The sequence below is a fragment of the Falco biarmicus genome, chromosome W (assembly GCF_023638135.1).
Source record: "Falco biarmicus isolate bFalBia1 chromosome W, bFalBia1.pri, whole genome shotgun sequence".
Lineage (NCBI taxonomy): Eukaryota > Metazoa > Chordata > Aves > Falconiformes > Falconidae > Falco > Falco biarmicus.
The window spans coordinates 11046565-11072751 of NC_079310.1; the positions used below are offsets into that span (position 1 = coordinate 11046565).

A 26187-nucleotide genomic window follows, 5' to 3' on the forward strand; every position below is an offset into this window, starting at 1 on the left:
CTGGGTGCCTTGGAATAATTTTATCCTAGAAAGAGTACAGCTTTAAACTCTGTATGCTCTCAACTGCTGTAACCCTCTGCTTGTTCTTTCACAGCTGCTTGCATTGAAAATAACAGTTAACAATAATGGATAAAAATGTTTGAAAGTTTTTAATTTTTGCCTGTAGTAACCAAATCCAAATTTTTATCCATTAATACATTGAATGATTTCAGTATTTTAAAATATTTTTTAAATATTACCTAACCAAGACATTGAAGATTGGCAGAAATTTTACTGACTACATTCTTAAAGCTAGTATCCATTTACAAGATCCATACATAAATGTGTTTAAGCCTGAGAGAGAAATAAGTTCAACTGATCTCCTTGCACAATTTGTTTCAAAATAACTAATTGCTCCATATATACTATTTTATAAAAAAGGTTAAGGGCATGCTTACAGACATACTGAGTTAAGTGACTCAACACATTAAAAGAAACCAGTCACAGAAAAATGCCGCTTCTGCATGCATGGGAAGACTTGTAACGTTGTCATGCTTTAAAATATGCTGCTCTATCATTGCCATAAAGGTGTGTGTGGATATATATATCAAATCTATGAACACCAGAAGGATCAGATCTTTTTTATATCAGCAAATAATCTTCCCTGAAGGATCTTAGATTTAATAAAGAAGTTTATTAAACTGCAATCAAACAAAGTAACTCATTGCATTTTTACCTGAAATGCACACAAATTCAGACGAGGGAGTTTTCTTAAAAGTTCATATCAAAAACTTTGTATAAAAATTATGCATGAAGGTGATCTGTAAAGAATTAATTCCAGTACTTAAAAATTATCTCCTGCATAGTCTTTCAAACAGTTACTCTGAAAATAACACAGCTCTCTAACCTAATTTTTTAAATGAAGGCATCACGTACTTTAAAAAAAAAAAGTAGGACTGGGCCAAGAATAACGTTAGCACACAAGTGTTAGTATTATACTGATAACAAAAAGCATTTCTTGAGTTCCTGTTACAGGTTTGATCCAAACTGCCATGTAAATTGATGGAAAAACTCCCACTGACGTCAGGGAGAAGAAAAAAACCCAAAAAAACATCAGACCTACAGAAGATACAGTGGTTACCTCCAACAGGAAGAAAAGGAATTACATTAAAATAATTGGAAAAAAAGGGACTGTGGTTTAAAAAGCAAAATAACAGCACTAAAGGAGACCTATAGTGTTCTCTTTACTTAAACTATGTCTATGCAGATTTCCAATTTCCATCATTAGAATTCTGATTTCATTTACATTAGAAACTTTTAGTAAGTTCTAACTGATGATAAATATACATTTTTGGTAGCTACAGAGAAGTTACTTCACATGAAGAAAGGCCTTAATGGAAAGGTGACCAAAAAATCCCTGTGTGTAGTAATAATAGTAAGAATTAAATAGAGATTTCTAATATATAGTTTAAATTAATCCTACTTTAAACATCACAGTTTCAAGCCTGCCTATTCAGGATAGCTATCAGTATAAACAAATCCACACAATAGCAAGTTATTGTATTATTTAAATGAAATTAATGTACTGGCATTCCCCCCCACAATAACGATTTCAGTGGTATTCAAACACGGTTCAGAAGAAGCTCTTGCTGTCTGACCCAGACCAGAAACCCACACCCTCAGACCACCCCAGTGTTTAGTAATCTGACTGTCAAGCCTTCCTTTTAATTCCTGTGCCAAGGCTCCGTCCATCTGCTGACAGCTGCTTATCTTAGGACTGACACAACTATTTTTATTCCAGCACGAAGGATGCAGTTGGATTGTATATACAGAAAAGGAAGCAGCAGTGCTTTGTGTGCGCAGGTCATGCATGCACACGCAGTTGGGTGTGCTTCATCTCACCTAACTTCAGCCAAAATCTGGCTATTCTAAACTGTATATAAGGGAGGTTTAGACAACTAATGGAAGAGAAAGACATTGCCCAGGAGGTACCCTCTGTAGGTGCTTATCTCTTTCCATTTGACTCAGAGGAGGCCCACACAACAGCAAACTAGACACCTAAAATTAGAGGAGATGACTTCCACCCAAACCCAACACATATATATGTATACATGGGCGTATTTGAGCACACAGTGTAAGACAGATGCTTCCATAAATATGCCATGTGCAACACAGCAGTGACATTAATAAAAACTCGGGACAGAAATGAACTATTAAATGGGAGACAAAATAATCAGCTGTGCACATTTGTTACATATAGATAAATCTTTAGGGTAAGCTTATTTATTACTTCTGCCTGAAAAGGAAGAAGAAAAAACTAATGTGCGACACATTCAAGCTGCAAAACTTGGGAGTAAACAGATAGTTAAGGAAATGTTACGGCTCTGTATTTAGACTGGTTCTCTAGGGTACTTTACATGTTTAAATAAAAAACTTACTTCCTTATATAAATGTTTTAACATGCAAAAAGAGCATTTGGATGAATACTCTGAATGCTCCTATTGTAACAAACATAGCTCTACTGATTTTGGGGTAGCTAAACAAGGATTCTAAGTTATATTTTCCAAAGTTTGGTGATGAAAGCTTAGGGTGCTTTCCCCCTGCACCTTTAAAGGTGTTTGTATGTGTGTGCTGGCACATGCATGTGGGTATACTGTGGGGTTTTTTAAACTACATATATATTCTCTATAAATTTAAAAAAAAATGATACCATGGTAATAAAACCCAAAAGAAGATAACAAAACAAACATATACGAAGAGAAAAGCAAACCTTGTTTTTAGCATAATCCAAAGTAACATCAAGATTGCAAAGAATGGATTTCTTTATGATTGATTCAGATCAGGTTCTGCAATATTCCCATTCTCTGGAAAGATAGGTGGAAAATTGTTATTAAAAGTCGCTGGAAACTCTAGCGTAGCATCGATATTTTGATAGCCCACGTAAGAATTAAACGACTGCTGTGAAAGTATTTGGCTATCAGGCATCTGTATGAAAGCCCCTGACTGTGTGGTAGGGGGGATTCTTTGGCCAAGTAGTTGAATTTTAGGTTCCCTGGGCTCCAGTTGTTGCTTGCTTTCTTCATCCGTGTCAAGACGGGTTAGCTTTTCTATCCACATGCGAAATTTCTCCTCTGTCTGCCTCTGCATCTCAGCAAAGCAGTTCATGGCCTCTTCCAGGATATTGCCTATGTAGTTCCTATCCCACACGGTGCCCCTGTCAAGCAATCCTGGAATTTCCCTGGTCGCTCCTCCAGATCCCCCAGCACGACTGAAGCCAGCTTTAAAGACATTGAGGCCATTTGATAAGACATCATTAAGTAAGCACATAACACTGTTTATTAAGGCATGTTAACTCAGGAAAACAACTTTTCTAATTGTGTCTCTTGGATATGACAATGGGGGAGTAATTAGCAAATATTAATCAACAGTATTACCATCAAAAAAACAACAACAACCAAAACATTTTACACTTGCTGGAGGTTATAGTAGAAATTTTGGCTTCAAAATTATTTTTATTCTAGAATTCTCAGAACAGTTCTGTCACATAGGTCTTTTTTTGATAAATAAACCAAATTAGACCAGTTCCCTTGTAATTTGTTTCAAATTCAATTGAAGGTGTCAAAACATTATACAATAACATGTTTAGTTCTGTTAAGCTGCGATTCAGAATACTATTAACTGATAAACCTGAATAATTATGCGTTATTTTACAAACTTGAACCCTTTTATAATGGACTGTTAAACACAAAATTGTACACAAGGTAACAGAGATAAAGGCTAATACAGTGACTGCAGCATTTAAAGTAGCCAAGCCCAAAGCTCTTTGTCTAATTTTGGAAAATACACTGAACACCAATGAAGAGAATACTCATCACAGACACGCAAACGTGGGAAGAGATAGGTGACTGCTATGCTAATACAGGGGGCGAAAGCAACCTCTGTTGGGTCTGACAGACACAGCTACATCACAATGGTCATCCACAGGACATGCAGGAATGATCAACCTCACACCAACTAGAAGCCTGCCCTTCATCGCGTGATCCACCGGCTGGGCAGTATTTCTAGCATTAATTCTAGGCAAGGCAGAAAATAGGGTGTAAATTGGAAGGAAATTTTCTCTTTCCTTCTATCCATCAAAAAGGTGGTTAAAATGACTAGCTTTGGGATTATCAGGAAGAACTTTAGCAGCAAGAGAAGGCCATCCTCATTATCTTACTCTACATATCAATAAGAAAAGGCAGTGATATCTATATTTTTAAGTTTAGAGTTCACTCAGGAATCCTCTAGGAAGCAATAAAACCCCAAGAAAATGAGGCACCATACCCGTTTGAGGAATAATAAACAATATGTGCATTGCTGTCCAAACACATAAAGGTTACCTAAGGTAATTCCAAAACAAGACAAGCAACACATTAAACTACACAAAACAGCTACAGAACCTTACAATATGTAAATGTGAAACCTGTGGCATCCTCTAGCTTAAGAATAATAGAAAATATCCTAAGAATAAGTGAAATCATTGCACAACCTAAGCAAATATTTACTAACAAAAACATAAGGCACTAAATCTGTATTGGGATTTCACTGGGTACATGAAATTACAGTATTACTTGAACACTACGTTCTTTTTAGGAGATATTTAAATGAGGTATACATAAATCCTTCAGTGACAGCTAAACAAAGCCCAGGATTATTCTCTTATTTCTGTGCAGTAGCAATACTACCCATCAGGGGTCAAAAATGTTCTATAAACCTCTACTTTTTAAAGTCTTCTCTCCCATCTCTTTACCTATCAGACAGACTGGAAATTCAGCATTCAGGTCCTCTGCTCAAAAATAAATTCCTTTACAGCAACAAATTTACATCCCTCCAACTGCACTTTAACTAAAAGTAATTAAGTAAAATGATACCTTTTTCCTAAAATGTGGTTCCTTTTGTATAGTCAATCTTTTTCCTCCCTGAAAAAAATATTTCTTCTGTTCATATACTCCTGATGTTGAACATCCAGTATGATACTGTTTATTTGTCTTTAGTCAGGGATCTTATCCTAAGTTCAAGTCACTAAATGGCAGTCTTTCTGATTTCCACAGCCTAGACAGCTTTAAGACATGTTGAGTAAGTTTTAATTGCAATCTAAATAAAAACTATCGATGGTGATACACGAGACAACCTAATTAGGCTTTGAAAGTCAAGAATGAACTAGCATGGTGAAAGCTGACAAAATTGTTTTGTAAACTGAAGAAACTATTTATTGAAACATATATTACCCTGAAACACTATTTTTAAAAGGCATCATTCATAGTATAAGTACAATTTACAGTTGCAGCAAATCAATGTTTCAAGTGCTTCCCTCGCAGTCCTTAAAATAAGCCTTACTCAATCTTTTCTTTACTGGTGGCCTTCAGGGTTAAAGAACAACAAGCCTAAACCCACATTTTTATTATATTCAAAATGCTATCATTTATCTGATTGGCCCCTTTGCTATCTGTAAGCTTACAGCTCTATAGTTTTTGAAGTTACACCAAGTTAAAAAGTAAAAAAATTTGCAATCACAAAGGCATCAAAATCCAAGACTTATTTTCAAGACAATACCTCCTGCAAAACAGCACCTAAGAAGTGCTCCAACACCATCTCTTCATGGGAACTATTAAGTAGTATCTAAATAATAACCAAATCCAAAGTTATTTGATTTAGGAAGTCTGACAGCTTAACAATTTAAGACAATACGGTGTATCTACATTCTAATTAGCAACGGTGGAGTCCTCTGAGTTATGTCATTTCCAAATTAGTATCTTTCTGCAAATTGCTCCTAGTATTTCCCCCCACCCCGTTATATTATTGCAGGGGTCCTCAAGCTATGGCCCGCGGGCCGGATACGGCCCCCCAGGGTCCTCAATCCAGCCCCAGTATTTACAGACTCCCCCGCCCCCCCTGCCAGGGGTTGGGGGCGGAAACCAAGCAGCCACAGATGAATTCCTGCCACTTCATCCGCGCCAGCCCCCTGTTTAAAAAGTTTGAGGACCCCTGTATTATTGTCATCCTGAATTATTTCAAGTAAATTAATTCCTTGCAAGATGCTTCATCCAAGATCTATGCATAATTCTTCGGAGGAAGTAACCTGGCTGAGAGTCCCTCACACACACTCTTTGGATTTCTGCATATTAACATTTATTTTTTTCTTTTAACAAAGTGTGCTACAACACCTTTTCAACATCAGTACTCAAATTTTTAAACAGATTTTTGGAAAGTCTAAAACCCCCTATTTCAATTCAGATTTTTCTGAGTTGCAGAAAGCACAATGGCAGTGAAATGCCAGTATTTTCATATTATATTTGAATTTGTAAAAACTCTTCCTTACAAGGAAGTGTTTAGACAGAAATAAATATTGATTTCCAGCCTTGCTCTCATGCCAGTTTCATTCAGAGTAATTTGCATGGTCAAATTTCAGATTGTTTATAAAGGAAAAACTTTCAACAGCAGCAGGTCTAGTAGAACCTATTTCAGGACTCAAAGACCATCCTCTTATGCCATGAATGCTACCTGGTGTTTAAGAATGGTAAAATCCTAAATGCCAACAGAGAGGCTCAATCATTAAAAGATAAGAAATTGGTCTTCATCTGCAATAATTTAAAAAATCATGGCATTCCCTGAATTAAGGAGCCCAAGATTATGGCTGCTTAGGTCATTGAAAAGATTCTCAGTAGCACCCATGAAGTTTAGACTGAACCTGTATTTTCAGGTGTAAATTAACACCATATAATACATTCAGAATAACTTAACACATATTGTGCTTAGCTCCTACTAAGCTCACAATATTTGTATTGAAGTATCACCTGTAAGACCTCAATTCTTTGCTCTTCAATATTCCTTGAGAAGAAAAACAAGCCTGCCAGTATTTTAATCCACATTACATTTGTGTTCAGCAGAGAGACCTGACTACTGCACAACTGCTCAGTTCCCAACTTCATGGCATTATGTATTTCACTGAAGATTTTCCTTACCTTACTAATTTAGCCAAACATTTCAGAGCCAGTGATGTGGATGCTTTAAAAAAAGTAACTGCACTATTAAAATGGAAAAGGTTTAGTTACACAACATGAAAAACTACTGTGTTCTCAAACGTGGCACCTCAATTTGCAGACCATGTGCAAGTGAACTGCCTCCTGTAACGCTGCACACGTCGACAGAAGGTTAAGGGCCAGACTAGGTATAACCTTCATACATGAAAGCCACATTAACTTGTCACTAAAAATTTTAGAGTATCTCTGTTGGCAAAGCTACTTTTCAGGCAACAGACATTTGAAAATCAGTCCCAATAATAGGCGGCGTTGAGACAGTTTACCAACAACACAGTTGAAGCGCCCAAATACAGTAAGACCAGGGGGAACTACAGGCTACCTGTAAAATTCTTCTGCATCAATGTGTACAGACTCTTTTCAAAAGTAAAGGCAAGAGGTTTTTTTCATGCTTTTGTCTTCCTGACAGATGCACTGTATGTTCACATTCAAGTTAAGCCTCTTAGCTTTTAACCGTGCACAGAGGACACTCACAGCCTGAGTTTCCAGTAATGCTTTTTGATACCCTGTATTACTTGCTACCCACATGTTCCCTAAGTTTTTAGGATATTCACAGTGTAATGCTAAGTGCACTAAAATGGCTTTCTAGTCCAAAAAAATAAACTAAGTACTTTGCCAGTTCCAAGAAGAGGGATTGCAGATGGCATGTGAACCTACTGCTGTGATGGAGAGCTGGGAGTCCTGCTCAGACTCACAGATCCGCTGCATCTGTTAAGACCACAATGCTTCTTCATTAACCCACAAGTAGCACAGGATACATTTTTGGCCAACCTCGTCCTTACCTCTCTAGAGAATATTTTTCTCTTGTACTTGAAGACCATTTCCCACAAACCAAGTTGTTTCTATTTAAAGGAAAACCGCAATGTGGCAGGTACGCATTGCATCTAATTCCAAAAGGACAGATAAGAATTTTTAATGTCTTAAATGTAATTTAGTATCAAGCAGATGATACACGAGCTATGAAATAAGAATAAAAGTCATTGTTCCTCAGAACGGTTTTTGCACTCCCATATCTTGCATTGCAGGTAAAATTTGGCCTTGGTGTGATCATCACTAAATAATCAAGTTATTTTGTGCACTGCAATGGGATGTTTTCACTGCAGGCATCTCACAGTTAAGACAGAGAGCTCAAATGCAGAAGAGTCTAGTGACACAGAAAAAGTACCCTAGAGCGGTTTCAGGTCTCTGCAATGGAAGTCAGAAATCTAAGCAGATCTGAAAATACCCTGTGGTGCCTTTCTGGGTCACAAGGTACTTTTATGACTTAAAAAAAGAATATAACCTGGGGGATTGATTATGTGTGTTTTGGGTTTTTTTGGGGGGTGGGGAGGAACCTGTCCCAAAACTCAATGAAACAGCCTTCTTTGACAGGCTCTAAACCAGGCTTTAATTGCCCAGCAAAGTGTAAATATAGTAAATAAAAAGGCACAAATTTATGAAAGCTAGAAGTTTGACTAACTACAAAATGGGTAAAAATAATTTTAGATCTCTATTAAAAGTTTAATACACAATAATTATAGGAGAACTATACCTTTCCCAGACCTTCCAATAATAAACATAAACTTCCTTTGTGCAACCTGCTTCCTGGCAATATGTGGGGGGAAAAAAGCCAGTTCTCATGGTGACAGAATCATTCACCATAATCAAGTCAGTTAAAACAGTTATTTGTAAAATCTGCTGCAAATATTTTAAATAATTCATCAAGCAAACATTAGTTCAGCAACTTCAGACTAATTATTGCAGTTTTCCTTTAAATGTTCTTGCCCTGTGTAAACTGAGATTTATCAAAAAAAATCCTCAAAAAGACTTCTAGCACAGGAGGCAAAAAGGCATGTAACCCAGTAAAAATTGGCAAGCCAAAACCTTTATTTTGATGCGAGTTTATTTTTGATTGCCATATGATGATGGTTCTATGGTATAATATGCTGCAAAAATAATTCACACAAAATCCTGTCCGCGGCACTTGGGCTGATAAAGTAACAAAGACTCAGCAGACAAAGAACTTGAAGAATTCGTCTTTCTTTTGCTAATAGAATCATGACAAGACCCCTATAATTTGCTGCCTCCAATCTTAACATGGATGTGTCAGAAAATTAAAAATATAGAAATTATAGATCCTTACGACATAAGAAAATGGTAACAGCTTTGTCTGAAATGCTGAAAATTTAGGCGTGGATATAGCCAGGGCACCTGTGTAAACAAATTCATATTTATGTCCTAAAATAGGTAACCAGCTGCAATCTGCAAGGATTTACAATAAGGCTAAGTAGGTTTGTCATGCACTGAAACAGAGAGCTGAAAGCACAGCAGAAGTGCAATAATGAACAGGGCCTTACTGTAACACAGGCAAGAGGTATGCCACGTTATTTCCAACACAGCTGCCAAGCTGTGGTCTTAATATATTAAAGCAAAGATGGCCACTTATCTTAAGAATCATCACCATCTAATGGGATTTGACAGCACTGATAGGAGTTAATATAGGCTTACAAAGGAAAAGATCTGAAAATTCCAGAATTCAAAGATGGTCCTTCCTCCAATTTACCATTTCTATGTTTTGTTGGTGTGCAAAAGTGCACTGAAACCACAGAACTGATTTTTAAATTTGCCCATGTCTTGTTAATATACTGCAGTCTTCAAATTTACACAGAGCTGCAGTTCTCCTGGTTTTTCTCAAGCGTCACTCATCTAATTTAGCATGACAGCTGAGAAACGATGTCAGATGCGTTACAGTTCAGTTTAAAAAACATCCTCTACCTGGTATCTCTGCAGTGATTGTCTTGCTGCTCCCTGAAACCTCTTCATCATCATCTGAGGAACTCGTGCTTGAGTCACACGTCAGGTCACTATCACTGGTACTGCTGTCCTGCAGCAGGTTGTACTTCTTGCGAGCAGCTGCTTCCCGTTTCTGTCTTAAGAGCCGGATTCTTTCTTTGTGCTTTTGGCTTCGATGACCTTTTGCCTTGGTAACTCGACCATTCTGCTTATCACTAGACTGTCGGTTTTTCTTGGCAGCCATTGTTGAAGTTTCACTTTCGGACCTGGATCGCCTGGATTTCCTCCCAGCTGCAGCCCCAGACACCGCAGAAGAGTCTCCCTCTACAGCAGCTTCAGCGTGACAGGGCTCATTGTCTTCTGTGGAAGACAATGTATCTGAGTCAGCCAAATGCCCACTGGAAGAAGGGGAAAGCATACAATGATTAGAAGAGTCACTCTCGTAAACTCGACCACCCGGTGGCTTATCACTCTCCGTAGATGCTAGCTGAGACTCAGAGGAGTCTCGCCTCAGTTCCATCAGTAAGCAAGGCATCGAAGAGAGCACTGCAGAGTCTGCTGCAGTGGGCACGTTATCTTTCTGAGTTTGCGTCTCCAGTTCTATAAGTCCATCTTCATCAGGAGCAGTCTCTTGCTTTTCAGAAGTCTTTGGTGGAACTTCTGAATCAACAAGTTCTTCTGCTTTTCCCACTGCCTCCATCTTCATTTCAGAACACTAAAGTCCTCCTGGTCTCAAAGCATGGAGCACGTGGTCTGGAAGACCGGGTGAAACAGATATGGACTTCAACAATACAGCAGCCTGCACGAGAACAAAACAGCAAGAATAATTTACCCAGATAACTCAATCCTGTTCTTCACAGTATTACCTAAACAACTCACTGCTTTCAATTACAGACAGTATGGTTCAGTATCATACTGGTTTTCTTCATTTACTTTTTCCTGGTGAACTCATCCAGTTACACCAAACTACTCTTCCTTTTACACACCCATGAAAGACAGTACTGGAATCACGTTAAACATGGTTCACCTCACTAGAATAATCAAACCAGATCAGAAAATAAGAAAAATCTTTCTAAACTCTTACTTTATAAAATGTAAATCAATACATTTAAGCAACATACGCTACACTTCTTTACCTAGAACTTTAAAACCTATTTTAATGGAGAATTGTAGTCTGCATGAACAATGCCAGCCTGAAAATTCCCAGACTTCGTAGTCATCCACCTGAACAGACCAGAATATAGTTCAGTTTCCATATCTATGAGAAATCTACTTTCAGTTGAACAGGACCTCAACCTTATAAAATTACAATGGATTTATGGTATTTGCAGACTCACAGTACCAACATGACACAGGAGAAATACAGTCACTTTGAGCAGACACCGAGCAGCTGCTGAACATTATAGAGCAAGACTACACATACCTTCCTTTGCCAGTGGAACACCTCTGCCAGTAGCTTTTATGTACCAAAGACGTATTTACAAGAAATGCCATGAAGCAATACTAAATTGTTGTAGAGAGGGGGTTTACGACATCTATGGGCAATGTCTTTAGATGCATTAGCTACATGTAACACAGATTTGTTCTCAGCAGAGAACCACTATGCTGGTGAGTCATGTAAAGTCTTTTTAGGAGCATCTAATTCACCATTCAAGTGCTCCCCGAGTGTCTCCCATACAAGTCCTGGTTACATGAGAACCTACAGGCTGACCTAGTTTCTCTCAAATCTGCCAGGAAAACAGCACCAAATAGTATGGGCTGCAAGCAAGAAACAGTATCCACCCACACCAGTATCCTACATTTTACTTCAAGTTATAATTTAATAAATTGCATTGCTTCAGTGCAAATACAAAACCCAAGCTATTTATCTGATTGATAACTTGTACGTTATCAACCCAGAACTACCAGAATGAACTTCAGGGAAATTTTGTTTGAGATCAATATTTATCATTTTATCTTCATTATTCACACTTTGCCTTCCATCTCAATTTTCACCTCAAATTCCACATAGAATAAAGATCTTTCATTACCACAGTCGCTTATAGGTGAATGATATGGAACAAATAGTTTATGGGTTGAGAAGTATTGTAAACAAATTTATGGCACTTCAAAAAAAGCGTAAACAAGAAGCAGTAGTGAGATTTAATCTACTGTTTAAAAAAATGCATTTCTGCAGACAAGGGCAATTAGTACTTGAGCAGCACGAGAAAGCAAAGATGGTTCAAAGATTTTTCTGTACTCTGATAAACCTTCCTCAGTCTCCTGAACCACCCCCAATCTGCCTGTAATTATATATATGTAATCATATGCTGCTTCCCCCAGCTCCAGCTACAGCACAGAAGGTTACCTCCCTCCTTCTAAAAAGTGCTGTGAAAGGCTCAGTGTTGTTCTGTCTGCCCTAACCCACTTTGAAACTTCATTTTTAAAGAATACTAAAATAGAGTTCATGCTTCTTTCAGGCTAATGAATGAAATGCTGTATGGTACAAGGTACAAATATTTATGGGAGAGAAACACCAGTTAAGGAAAAAAGCTTAGTTAGTACCAGACAACACAAGAAAGACTGAGATGACAACTCTAGGTCTGCTAAACATGAAAAAAAACCCCACACCAAATCAAAACCCCAAACCCCAAAGCAATAAGCCCAGTATTTTACTTCCAAAAAAAAAAAAAAAGAAAGAAAGAATAAGATACATATTGAAAAATACAGGAACATATAAAGAAAAATGTTTGCCAATACTGGGTAAAACCCTCTTGAAAGTAACTTAAAAGAAGAATTTCTGGAGATGGCAATTTAATGTAGGCAATAAATAACATGTAAGAACCAATTTTTTTCCAAGGCCATAGCACAGCATCAAACCTAGATGAATACACAAGTTCTGAGACATAAATGCATCTCAATACTGTAATAAAATCAGTATTTCTACATATTTCATCTGCAAATTTACAGTATCAAATAACTCTCCTATTACACAGGTAAGTAAAACACAGCTTTGACTACTGAATGACTGGCCAAGAGTTTTACACAGTGGGATATGTATTGTACCTGCTAATGCAGCTCCCAGCTTCACTTGGGTCACGCACTTTGAAAAGAAAAATAAATTTTCTAAGAGTTTTGAAATGTACATGCAAGAAAATATTTGGCCGCTCACATACCAAAAGAACATTAGCTGGGCCGGAAGAAATGTATTTAAGTATTCACACTAATAACTGCAGAACAGCTTCTGCACTATTCATCATTTTAGCCTGGGGAACACAAAGAACACAGCTCAAAACAAAGCTAAAGGGCTGCCAAAGTGAACTAGGGATTATTATTTTTTTTCCCACAAACATTCTACTTGGGAACATCATCTACTTCACAGCTTCCAAAGGGATTAAGAACACCTGTACTTTACCTTTCCATCCCTCTAGTCCAGGGGTCCTCAAACTACAGCTCGCGGGCCGGATACGGCCCCCCAGGGTCCTCAATCTGGCCCCCGGTATTTACAGACCCCCCCCGCCGGGGGTTGGGGGGAGAAACCAAGCAGCTGCAGATGACTGCCTGCCACTGCATCCGCGCGCCGGCCCCCTGGTTAAAAAGTTTGAGGACCCCTGCCCTAGTCTATCATCCAGAAAAAAATGTTTCATCTACATGTTGCCACCTTGCTAACAGTCTAATTACAATGACTTAAGATTATTTTTTTTATTATTAAGTAGGATCTTACTTTTACTACTCAAACCATGCTGGTTTGATCTCCCACACAGTGATCAGTGAATTGTATTTGCAGTGAGAAGGCAGCACAGGGACTAGTAACTTCACAGAAGTGATCTGGTCAACGTTGAAATGTGTTTCTGCGTGTGTGGAAAAAATAATTGCTCTGAAAGGTTTGTACTCTCCAGGTCCCTTGAACTGGCTATTTAAATGTCAACAATTCCAGTATTAGTATGTATATTAAAAAAACTTCATATTTATCTCAGTGGAAAAAAAAGTTTATTGTTACTCAGACTTCACTGCAGGGAAGAACACAAACAGTTCAGGGGGAAATATCGACATCAGGAAAGCCTTGTCTCAAAGAAAGAAAAAATTTACTTATTCAGTTTTACTTGAGAAATGTATAGTATACATCAGAGGGAAGAAGAGACTGTGCTGAAAAACTCCCATTCCTCTCTTGCCACTCATTTTTCTAGTAACAATACTAGAAAAGGCACTCTCAAGGTGATGCTATAGAAAGACTAGTTTTTTACTTAAATGATAACATGGTACTGAAAAATAAGTTGTGATGCTTACAAGACACAGATGGATACTTAATTAGACATTGCTCAGAAACATCATTCTCCTTTTTCTGAAGCACAGATACTGCACTGATGATTTTAAAAGGAAGTTCTGTAAAAACTTCTGTGCTAGATTTTTTCAACAGAAATTATTTTATTTTCCAGTCACACACAGAATACACCAGTATGCAGAAGCTATTAAATATCTAACTGTACCATTACCTGGAAAATATTTTCAAATTGTGGACTCATTTGTAAAGGCACAGAATTTGCACACTATGAAACCCACGCTTTAGTGAAGAAATCCAGAAGGCTTTTGAAGGTCAGATTAGCATAGGCAGCCCAGCCAGTCTAAGAGTTTGCTACCACTAACAGGAATGGGGTTTACCCCCTACTTTTTTACCACCTAATGGTGAGTGCACAATCATATTCCCTCCTTTGCACCAAAACTGGCTCATCCTTTCTTGGGTAGATTTACTTCACTAAGCCAGCAGAAAAAAAAACCAGAAAAAAAGTAAAATTTTCTGCCAGTGCTGGCAGGAAGGAGGAAAAGGAGGGCAAGCGCAAACCATCTCTTTAGAAAAAAAACCAAATCTGATTAAAAACTACCTGCTGTTTGGTCTTATCACACCCTGAACTCACAGGCTCTGACTAGCCACAGGAGAGGGTACAGAGTGTTTCTTTTGACAGCACTGTTTGCTCTGAGAAGAAACTTTTGAAGATAAAAAAGTTACTAAAAAAAATTAAATGCAGAGGCGTTAACAGTTTCCTAGAGAACAACTATCATAGAACATATGCTACTAATATACTACTGCACAGAGTTATATCAAAAGTGGCATGCATGCTCTTTATCAGTCAATAACTGGCCCCTCATACCTCATCCTTCATAATATTTTTGTTTGGTTTGTTCTCCGTAGATGTTCTTCTTTATACCCATATATTTTGCAACGTCAGAAGGAAATGAGTTTCACCCAAACACATGAAAAGGCCTGAATTACTTAATAAACACCATGACACCCTAACCTTAATTGTATGTTGTCCTTTTAGGTGTTATTGAACTGATTAATGATAAAGAATGCCTAGCTTATATGAAGCAAACCAGTTGCTCTTTTCAGCAGCTGTGGATATGACAGATTCTTACTTCAGAAGTGCTAACTTTTTCACAGCAGCTTGCTGTTAAAAGTTACTTTAGTTTATTACTGACACATTTCCTCTTATTCAGAGTCCGAGAGACCACTTTTTTCCTTGCTTTCAACTGTAACACATTCTTATGCCAGTTCTAGCAACTGTTTAAATGAAAAAAATTATCTAGCAGAACTTACAATGCCATTTTAGCTAGCGCTGAAAGAAAATTTTGAACCACCTACTTCCACACATCACTAGCCATTCATTCACAAGCTGTAACTAAAAAAAAAAAAAAAAAAATAAGAGAGAGAAGTGGCACCTACATTTTTGCAGAAAATTGTAGAGGGATTTTTAAAAGAACTGAGGACATATGTTACCATTGTCCGGGTTGGACAACCCAGGCCTGTTAGTTGAAACTGCAGAGCAACTTCAAATTGTCCTGGGAACAAGCAGTGGGAGAAGGAAGACAAGCTATGCACAAACAAGAAGCCAGGTGCAGAGCAAGTCCTGAGAATTGCGAAATCAGCACACTCTCATCGGCACACTCTGATCAGGCGCCTGCAGCATGCTCACCAATCAGCGACACGGACGCCCACGTGGCCAGAGACTTTTATCCAATCACCTGTGTGTAAAGTCGTGTGAGCGGTCGGTTTAAGTTATAAATATGACCTGTTTGTTTAATAAAGTGAGCACGGCATGTAGCCATATTGGTGTGATTGTCGTGACTTGGCCGACTCTCCACGAGGGACCCTCTTCAGAAAATAATATCAAGTACATTCCTTAAGCTTTTGTGACTATGAAAATGAAAAGATTAAGTCAAACTGCACTGCTGCACAGCAGTTAGCTGTTCAGAATACACAGCTAACTCCCAAGATCCTTCCAGAGCATCTACTACCTTACTGCTCCAGCATCACAGAAGTCAGTATTTTCATCTAAATCTGAATGTTTTCGTATTTATACAGAACTAAAGACTATAGTGGCTCATACTTACATAAACAATTATTTCCATCACCAGTGGATTAAATTATCTCACATTTACTAACATAACTGAGCACAGATGGAATAAATCAAGAGGTGTGAGAGGCTAATAAAATTAGGTAAAACTACTGATTTTTTTAAAAAATGTAAACCCTCAGGCAAAGCTCATCAAGAACACTGATTCAAACACTTGATAGACTATGTGTCTAAGGATGGTGGGTTGGGAAAGGACAGAAGCAGCACATGAACTAGATACTGAAGAGTTGATAATAATGCACAAGTCCACTTCATAATACAGGAGAAACTTTTGGCAAAGACCAAAGTTATGCCCTCTTCTGATGGAGCGCCACATACCTCTGAGCATGTGAAGTCTCAATGATTGTCCACTTCTGAAGCTTCACCAAAACCCTTTGTAGCTGTATCTGCGTGTTGGTTGCACTTTTTTTCTACTCAAATTGCCTTCCTTTCCATTAAAAGCCAACACAGTTAATTCAGCAAACACACCAGTGGCATTCTAGTACGAATAACACTTACAGATATGCCCAAGAGCAAAATGTCTAAGTAACTTAAAAACTTATCAACCCAAATAATTAGACCTCTATCAGAAAAGATTATTCTGCACCCAGACAAATACAGAAGTACTGATGCTTTCTGGGCTTTCCAACTGCTGTCTTTTGGACTCATCACCTCCCCAAGACACCATACATTCTTTTTTATTTTCCTGTAAGTGTCACACACATCCATGCACTTAGAACAACAGAAGTGTGGCCAGCACTCAATTTAACTCAAGATGGTTGACTCAGCTCTGTGTGGATGTGTGTGCACGATGCTCTAGAGCAGATTTTTCATAACACTAAGCCACCCACACACAGATACCATGCAATTTATATAGTGTTCCTTTGAAAACGCTGCCCTAAAGGTGACTCTACTGGCATACAGTTCTACCTAAGGCACGTTTCTGGGAGTGGAGCTGGCTCTTTATCAGATGATTCATAAATCAGGCCCGGTAGCAATGTAGCAATCCTAAAGAATAGGACCCTTCACAACCAACATGGTAAGATAATTTCGGTGCAAAACAAAAGAAAGGATTAAACTAATGCTGTGTTTCAACTGGTTTTGCATAAACAAGCAAAGGTTAAAAACAGGCTGCTCCTACTGAGTGCTCAACAGGCTGGATATACAAATTATCAAAGACTGAATAAAAATTACAAGTGTTAAAACAAAGGTTTGCAGAGCATCCTTTACAACCCTTAAAAGCAAGGGTTCTTCACCATAGCTAAGAAACAAGACTTTACATTTAAATACAGTTTTTTTCGTTGTAATGATTAATGCACATATTCCACCTCTTTCAAATGAAAAATAACTACCAGCTACGGGTTAGCTAACAAGCCTGCACACAGGCTTCCAGAAACATTCACCAGCTCCACTGGAATCCCACAAAAAAAAAAAAATAAATCAGAGTCCTCATAAAAATAAATTCGTTAGTGAATAATGGGCCATATATGATTCATTTAAAGAACATGTGCTCATGTTTACCTGAGGAGACCCTTATTGTTGACTTGAGGATGTACTAAATATTTGAATGGGTGACATAGGGAGTGTGCTAATTGTCCAGGCACAAGATATGTTAATGTTGTTAACTTGAAGATATACTAAATCCTTGAATGGGAGTGTGCTAGTTGTCCAGGTGCGAGATATGTTAATAAGTTCCCGGAAAGTTAATGAATAGACATGAGTGACTTGTATAAAGAGGGGGCTGAAAGGTTCCCTTGGTGTGCATGACTTTGGTGGAGCGATCCCCCATGCACCCAGCGCTGCTGAATAAAGATAACCTCCGCTCACTCCAATATTGGTGACTGATTCTTTAAATCAATTTGGCGACGCAGATGGGAGCTCCTCTGCTCCGCTGCAGGACCCATTGAGAGTGGGGAGTCCCTAGGGTACCCCCGGGGATTTTCCTGGAGGGGCTCCTCGTCTCATCTGGATCACCGCAGGAGCAGACAAGGACTCCATCTTGCGGAGCAAAGGTACTATCTTTATTCAAATATTATATTAATTTAAAATATTATATTTATTTATATTTAGAACAGTACTGTTTTGTTCTGGATATTTCTGGTTCTGGGGACCGGTCCATCTGTAAAGCTATCCGTAAGTCATAAGATTTCTGTGTGCTTATGCAGGATGGCATATGCTGGGTAGCTAGCACCGCAGGCATACAGCTGATTTTGATCTGGTAATTTATGTTTTAGTCTGAAGACTAAAACGTCGGGTAATTTGGAGTCAATCCATATACATAGGATTGATATTTGATTCTGTTCTGGTATTTGTTTCGATATTAAGGTAATATTGGAACTCTGATTCTGTTTTACTATTTGTTTCAATATTAAGGTAATATCAGTCTGGAGACTAAAAACATTCAGTGATTTGGAGTCAATCCATATACATAGGATTGATAATTATAGGACTAATATTAATTGTTGTACTTTATGTTGTAAATATAAGAACATTTCTGTATAAGGTGTGAATGTCGGTGTGTGAGTACTGTCTTGAGCATCCGAGGGGTGAGTGTAAACCTCTATATGTTTTAAAGTGCATATAGTATAAAGAATTATTGAGTATATGGTGGGGGTTGCTGCTTAAAAACAAAATTAATCTCTGAGCAGTTACTCTGTGCTGTTTTGGCATCAATTTGGCAAGCCAGCCAGGAGAACTCTCCACCAGTGCTAGAATCCAGGGGCCTTGGGGACCCTCAGGGCCCCCAACTGCATCTTCTGTCGGCAAGACTCCCCTACCCCTTGGCTTCTCACACAGGTGAACAAGGACTTCTGCACAACATAAAAGGTATTTATATTTATTCTTTGTTTTGAATATTTGATTGTCTTAAGATTTGATTTTACCCCATAAGACGAAAGACGGGATGCCGTCTCGCAGGGTTGAGAAGTGACACCTTCTGAAAAGGGTAATAGCCCTATATAATTGTCTTAAGATTTAGGAAGCTAAAAACTTCCTTTAGGTTGTCTTAAGATTTGAAGAATTCCTAGAATATAACAACTGAAATAAGACACAGAGCGCTGTTTGTTCTATGTGTTGTCTTGTTACACGTTCAAAATTGGAGTTATGAAACGTATGTTAAAAAAAAAAATATTCTGGAAATTCTAGGCAAATAGCTGAAAACTTAACACTCTGCTTAAGGCCAGAAAAAAATTAGAATCTGTTTTTTGGCAATTGTTCATTGAAATGCGTACTTTGTGTGATAACGAGAACTGTCAGCGTTCCTATGATATGGAGAAATAGTGTGAAATGGGGACAATGGACATCGATCGAGATTGTATATGTCTGCTCAAGTAATGTGGGTATGGTGACTGGTCATGGGTGTGGTGTCTGGTCACATAGGCACACAGCTTTGAGGAGACACCTACCCTTCTTCCTCTAACAAAGGGGCTATTTATAAAAAGGATGAGAAAAGGATGAGAGACATTCCAGTGTTATCTAGAGGAAGGGAGTGCTAAGTCTTGCTGGAGAAGATCAGATGGTCACAAGGACATGAATCACCTACAAACCTGCAAGACCACCACATTGCAGGCAAAGGACTGATAAGCTAATTAACATACAAAGCGAGAGTAAGCAGGTTTAGGTAACGAATATGTATAGGCATTAATTGAATATTCATTTGTTTTATTGTACAAATGTGAGATGGTTCATCACTTCGGGCATGCAGGCTTGTGGAGGAGCGATCCCCGTGCATCTGCGCGCAATAAACATACCTACTTTATAACTTTCGAGTTATAGAGTTTAATTCCGTACGTCAGTTTGGCGAGCCAGCCAGGAGGATTTCTGCTCGGCCGAGGGACCAGCTGCGGAGCGGACGCTCCTAGGCGCGCCCCGGGAGATTTCCTCGCAGGAGCCTCCTCTTCTCAGCTGTTCACCCGGGAGCAGAAGAGAAACCCCTGGATCCACGGATAAAACGGTGTGTTTAGAAACGGGGCGGCTGGTGAGACGCACGGAGACGTCCGGCGCGCAGCGTAGTCCCCAGGAGGAAAGGTGCCTTGGGAGGGGGTTTGCTGACCAAGGGGTGGCCGCTAGCGATCTTGAGGGCAGATCGAGCAAACCCGAGGTGACTGCCATTCCTAAAAGCCCGGAGGCCTCGTGACGGAAAGCGGGGTGTGGGACGGAATAAGGCGGAATCTCACAGGAACAAGAGGGACCTCACAGCAAAAGGGAAACTTTTGTGTGTGTGTGTGGGGGGGGGGGGGGGGGGGGGGAGGAAACCATGGGAGTAACAAAACCTTAAATACTTCATAAAGACCTGGAAAGCTAAAAACTTCCTTTAGGTTGTCTTACGAATTGGGGAATTCCTAGAATGTAACAACTGAAATAGCGCTCTGTGTCTTGTTTGTTCTATGTGTTGTCTTGTTACATGTTCAAACTTGGAGTTATGAAATGTATGTTGAAAAAAAATATTCTGGTAATTCTAGGCAAATAACTGAAAACTTAACACTCTGCTTAAGGCCAGAAAAAAATTAGAATCTGTTTTTTTGGCAATTGTTCATTGAAATGCATACTTTGTGTGATAACGCGAACTGTCAGCGTTACTAGAGCTGTATGTAAGCGCACGGTACCTTGTAACATACTGCCTGTGTGACTGAGGGCTGCCCGGAGAGTGTGAAGTGTGTGAGTGTCACTGCGAAGCGAGTGGGGAGTCCCGATCTGTGTGTCCGTGTTCCCCACGAGGGGCCGGCCAGAGAGGGACGGAGCGATTGAAAAATCAATTTATGAAGTGTTGGAATGCGTAATTAGAATTAGAGCGGGAGGCTGTGGGCAAAACATTAGAGCTAACATCATGTGGAAAAAGCACGAATTAACCTCTGCCCTTAGTGTCATAGGTGCTGTCTGTATACTCGAACAAAGGGTGGCAAGTGTCTAAAATATATTATCTCCTTTCAAAAGAAAAAAAAAAAAAAAGAGACCAAGAAATAAGGCTAAATAACTAATACATTGTAGGCAAATATATCAGACTTATTAGGAAGATGGGGGGCAAACCGAGCCAAGAAATAAATACCAAAATACCCCTGGGATGTATTTTGAAGCATTGGAAAGAATTTGGCAGAATTCCCGGAGGAAATTTGAACAAAGACGACATTTTTAAAATAGTCAGAATTGGTGGCCTTTGTATACATTAGGTGATGGTGAAAGATGGCCACCTGAAGGAAGTCTTATATTACAACACAATTTTACAGCTTATGTTGTTTCTTCATAGAAAACAAAAGTGGGATGAAATAATGTGTGCATGTGTGCAGATATGTTTGTGTGGCAGAAAGAGTGCGGGATTAACATCACCTGATCTTTGATTATGGCTCTAGAAAAGGATAGGGAAAAAAAAACTGAGACCTAAACTAGAAGGATGATCTTGTTGAAATTTTTGTGTTAAAAAGCTCAGGTTGTGGTTCCTTCTGTGGAGCAACCAGAATGAAACACGTCGTAAGATAAAAATTTGTACTGATGTATGTAAAACCTGAGGCGGCAGGGGTGGGTGGGGGTGGAGAATCAAAGACCTTGTGAAAGTGTTAAAGTATTGGGGTGAGTTTGTACAAACCCCCGTACCCCCTCGAAGGTGCAACTGAGTCATGCTGGACACATGTCAGGGTGTTTGCTGTTTGCCTGCAAAGGCATGATATGTAAGAACACAGACTTAAAGCAACAAGGAGCAGATTTGCATTCAGGGTAAGAAAGAGTCAAAACAGAAGTGCTGTTGCAGAGGCAGGCTTGTGTAACCTGCAGAGCAGGAAGAGCATCTCCTGCCCCGAACCCTTCTGCTGGGGAGGAGGAGGGGGTTGCTGTTGCTGACAATTGAGCAGAAGGACCTGACAATGTCACCCCGATTGCTGCAGCATTTGCAGTACAACAGGACCGGTAACGGCCCCTTTAGGGCAGGCAATGGGTCTGAGGAGAATAAAGGTGAATCTTTGATGGGAAATTTAGATGTTTGAAAGTTGGTTATGAAAGACTTGTCAGGATGATCTAATAGGACTAGATAAAGGTTCGAGTTACTAGGTAAGCATGATACAGAAAAGTTGATAGAAGGAACAGGGAACGTGTACAGAAGGTAAGAGAAGAAGAGCTGGGTCGTGCTAAACTGGTAGAGGAGATGAGGCAGAGACAGGAGGAATGTCAGGCAGAAGTGAAAGAGTGAATCCCTCTCCTATGGGATCGGATCACTGCGCATATTGTAGGGGAAGTGGGCACTGGAAGCGAGATTGCCCTAAGCTAAAGAACCAGCAAGGGGTTCTGGTGAACTAGGGACTAGGAAAAATGAGGTGGAATTTTAGTGAATACAAAACCAACTTATTTGGTGTTAAACTTCAGTAAAAAAAAAAATAATTTGTTACAGTTGTGGGAGCTGCGGGCCACCAGGAAAACATCCTGAAACCTTTAAAGTACAAACTAAGAAAACAAATAAGAATGCCAAGATCACCAAAATCTTTGTTGGCATGAGATTTATTAGAACACCTAGATGTTTAAAGAAGGGGAAATGAAACCAAAAGTCAAAAATAATCAATTAATTGAAATACTGAGCTTATATTTAATTAAACAGAAAAGAGGAAAAGAGGACCTCCCTGAAGAAATCTTTAACCAGGTATATCTGGGAATAAATTCCAGGAAAGGCGAAAAATGCTTTACCTGTTACAGTAAAAATGATAAGGGGGAGGCCTGCCTAGTTCAGGTAAAACAATATCCCTTGGTCAGCAAGGCTGTGGGGATATTGGCAGAAAAAGTGAAATAAAATACACTCTGTAGTAGATCTACTAATGTAAATCTGTGTTTTGCCATGACAGTGACTTGTTATGGGATGTGCAGATGAAACTCTGCATTGACAACGAAGTACAAGGAATAAGGTTGGTCAGGTGCCTCCTACCATAGTCAAGGGCAAGACTGGGTTGGCCTCGGTGTTTGCCACCAAGAAGAATCTTGAGCTGTTGGCTGCAACCCAGTAGGCGTTGAGCAGTGGGAACAAATGCCATGCCAGACCTTGATGTGAGGAATGGCCCCTCTGTTATAAGAGGGTCATCCAGGAAGGAAGAACATAAGATGACACACTGGGGCACTGATTTGGAAATTGGAAACCGCCTGGCCAACCATGAGGCCAGACGAGTAGCAGAGGAGGTAGGAAAGGAGGAATTATCCTTAATGCCAGACGATAAAATCCAAACTGTAAGTACAGATCAGGAGCCAAACTATTCTAAAGAAGACCTAAAGCTAATTCAGGACATGAATGGTAAAATAAAATTAAATAAGTGGGCTTATTTGGCAGATGGCCATATAGTGGTACCATCCAATTTAATATGGACCACAGCCCTAACAGAACATAATAAGACTCAATGGGGAGCTGATAAGTTATATAAAAGTCTAAATCAGAAATTGATAGGGCAAAACTTATATACTGTAATAAAACAGCGTAATAATCCCAATGTAGCAAATAGAATAAAACTAGGGAACATTAGTAGAGGAAATTATCCAGGACAACAGTGGCAAGTTGATTTTTCCAAAATCCCAAGAAAAGGGGGGGGGGTGTGGTGTGTGTACCGATATTTATTAGTTATGACTGATACATTTTCAGGTTGGCCAGAAACTTTCCCTTGTCAAACAAATAAAGCAAGAGAGGTAACGAAGGGATTGTTAAATGAAATTATCCCCTGCTTTGGGGTTCCGGCAACAATCTCTTCTGATAGAGGTTCACACTTTTGTGCCAAAATAATACAAGCGAGTACAGTATTAGGAATAGACTGGCAATTACACACTCCTTATAGGCCTCAAGCAAGTGGGCAAGTGAAAAAAATGAACCATTTAATTAAACAACAGATAGCAAAAATAGGACAAGAGACAAGTCTAACTTGGCCCAATCTCTTCCCTTGGCATTATTAAGAATACAAACTAAACCGAGAACAAAGGAGAATTTGAGCCCTTTTGAAATATTATACAGGAGACCGCACCAGTTACAATTTGCTGGAGAAGATTTAAGGCAGTTAGGGGAGGGATATTTGTGTGAATGTGTGAAGGCCTGTGGATAACTGGCTATCTGAAAAAGGTCACATAGACATAGTCCAGCTGGCTGGACAAAAATACACATCGCTCTCAGCTTATCTGAAGTAAAGCAAAATACACTGTCTTTGGCTGTCCTTGTTACACAATAACAGGAAGATTTTGGTGGGAAAAGAATGTTGCAGGTGGGAACAGATAACTACAGAAGAGAAACAAGGGGCGGGCTTGGTGTTTAGGCAACTAACCAATAATGAGCTTAACTTTTGTAATATGTATGAGCTAATTATAACAAGGCATAAAAGGTGACTGTAAGAGACAATAAACGAAGTCTGCTGATCACTCATATTGAGCGACTGTGTCTTCCCTCCGTCGCGACAAATGGCGCCCGAACAGGGACCCTAGAGAGGGCTGAACCTGCGAGCCACGGTTCGACGGAGATTCGGGTACCGGTGCTGAAAGCAGCGCAGGAGGCGGAAGGGCACAGTCCCCGCGCCCGGGAGCACCTACAGAGGGTCCCGCCGGCCACGCGTCGCCGAAGTCTCGCAAAGGCTGCAACAGCGCTGACGAAGGTATGGAGAGACAAGCGACGTACGATTCGCTCATATGCTTTTTAGAAAAGCGGAGCGTTCGGGACATAGATTGTAACAAGGCATTACCCGGGTTATTAGCGTATGGGATAGCATCCGGGACCCCCGCGGCAGCGGCGAGCGGCGGCGCGGCCCGGCAGGCCCCTTCCCGGCCGCGGTTTCTCTCCGAGGCTGCACCCCCCCCCCCCTCCACCCCCCCCCCGCTCCGATCGGCGCCATGGCGATGCAAGCGGCCAAGCGAGCTGACATCTGGCTGCCCCCAGAGGTCAATCGGACCCTTTATATTCGGAACCTGCCGTATAAAATCACAGCGGAGGAAATGTAGGATATTTTTGGGAAATACGGACCTATTCGACAAATCAGAGTTGGAAACACTCCTGAAACAAGAGGAACAGCTTAAGCTTCTGAAGGAAAAATACGGAATTGAGTGCAAACCCACCAAAAAAAAGTGCTTCAGATGTCCCCTACAAGAAATGGGTTTCTGCCTTGAACTAGCAAACATCTCTGTGCTTAAAGAGAAGCCTTTTTGCCTTGATGGAGATAATTTATGCTGTATTCTGTATTTATGCTGTATTCTGAATGTGGAAATTGGTTGGGACTAGGAGGCTGGCTTAAAGGCATTTTGCAAACGGGATTATTATTTTTGATCGTTATTGTAATAATAGTTTCTTGATCAAAACCAGCCAACACTATTTGTAAGCATTAGGCATATGTGGAAGAGAATGCCTTTATTTGAATCAGCAGTTAAGGTGTAGTTTAATCTGAGGCTGTGGTTTTATCTGCTTCTGGTGAATTTTTGAAGTGATGAAATCAGAGATACAAGGTATACTAAGAGTTATGAGGTAATAAGGTAATAATCTAAGTAAGGGTGCTGTCTTTTATATCTACAAGTGCAACATGCTTTTATGTAGCAGAGAGAAACTTTAACAATAATGTTGCTTGAGCGAGATGTGCATGTGACAACTTGGGAAAAGGGATATCACAACTGGAGTGCAACAGTGTTTCTATGTCTGGCAGAGTGAAATCTTTCAAGACCTGAGTTTAGACAGTCTAAAATAAATTGTTAGTATTCAGAAAACCCATCTTAGGCCTCTTTTGCTTACATAGTGTTATGGAAGTCAACTGCTATTGTAGAGAATTAATGATTTTTTAATACATATTAACGAATACTACTATTTTAACTTGAGGCAGTTGAGTGAGAAATACTCACGTGTAGCATTTGAGGGAATGTCAGCATAAATCGCACTTACAGTAAGACTGCATTTTTAATTACTGTACTCGTTAAGATTCGATGATGCCATAAAGCTAAGGCCTTTTATCACAGATTGGTTCTGAACTAAAAGGTGTGTGCACATGTAGATATGCACATTTGTGTTATTTTCC

The 26187-nt window shown here is 39.5% G+C and overlaps 1 protein-coding gene across 2 annotated transcripts in view; it reads right to left on the reverse strand.

Annotated features, from left to right (window-relative positions):
- The window catches only part of ARK2N (arkadia (RNF111) N-terminal like PKA signaling regulator 2N), a 56214-nt gene that overhangs the window by 20494 nt on the left and 9533 nt on the right, over positions 1-26187 (reverse strand). For both annotated transcript variants that reach the window (XR_008819226.1, XM_056323246.1), the window contains exon 2: positions 9810-10626. Coding sequence is in view for 1 of the 2 variants with exons in the window: in XM_056323246.1 (XP_056179221.1) it covers positions 9810-10533 (724 nt within the window). In the remaining variant the exon portion in view is untranslated. The remainder of the gene's footprint in view (positions 1-9809; positions 10627-26187) is intronic.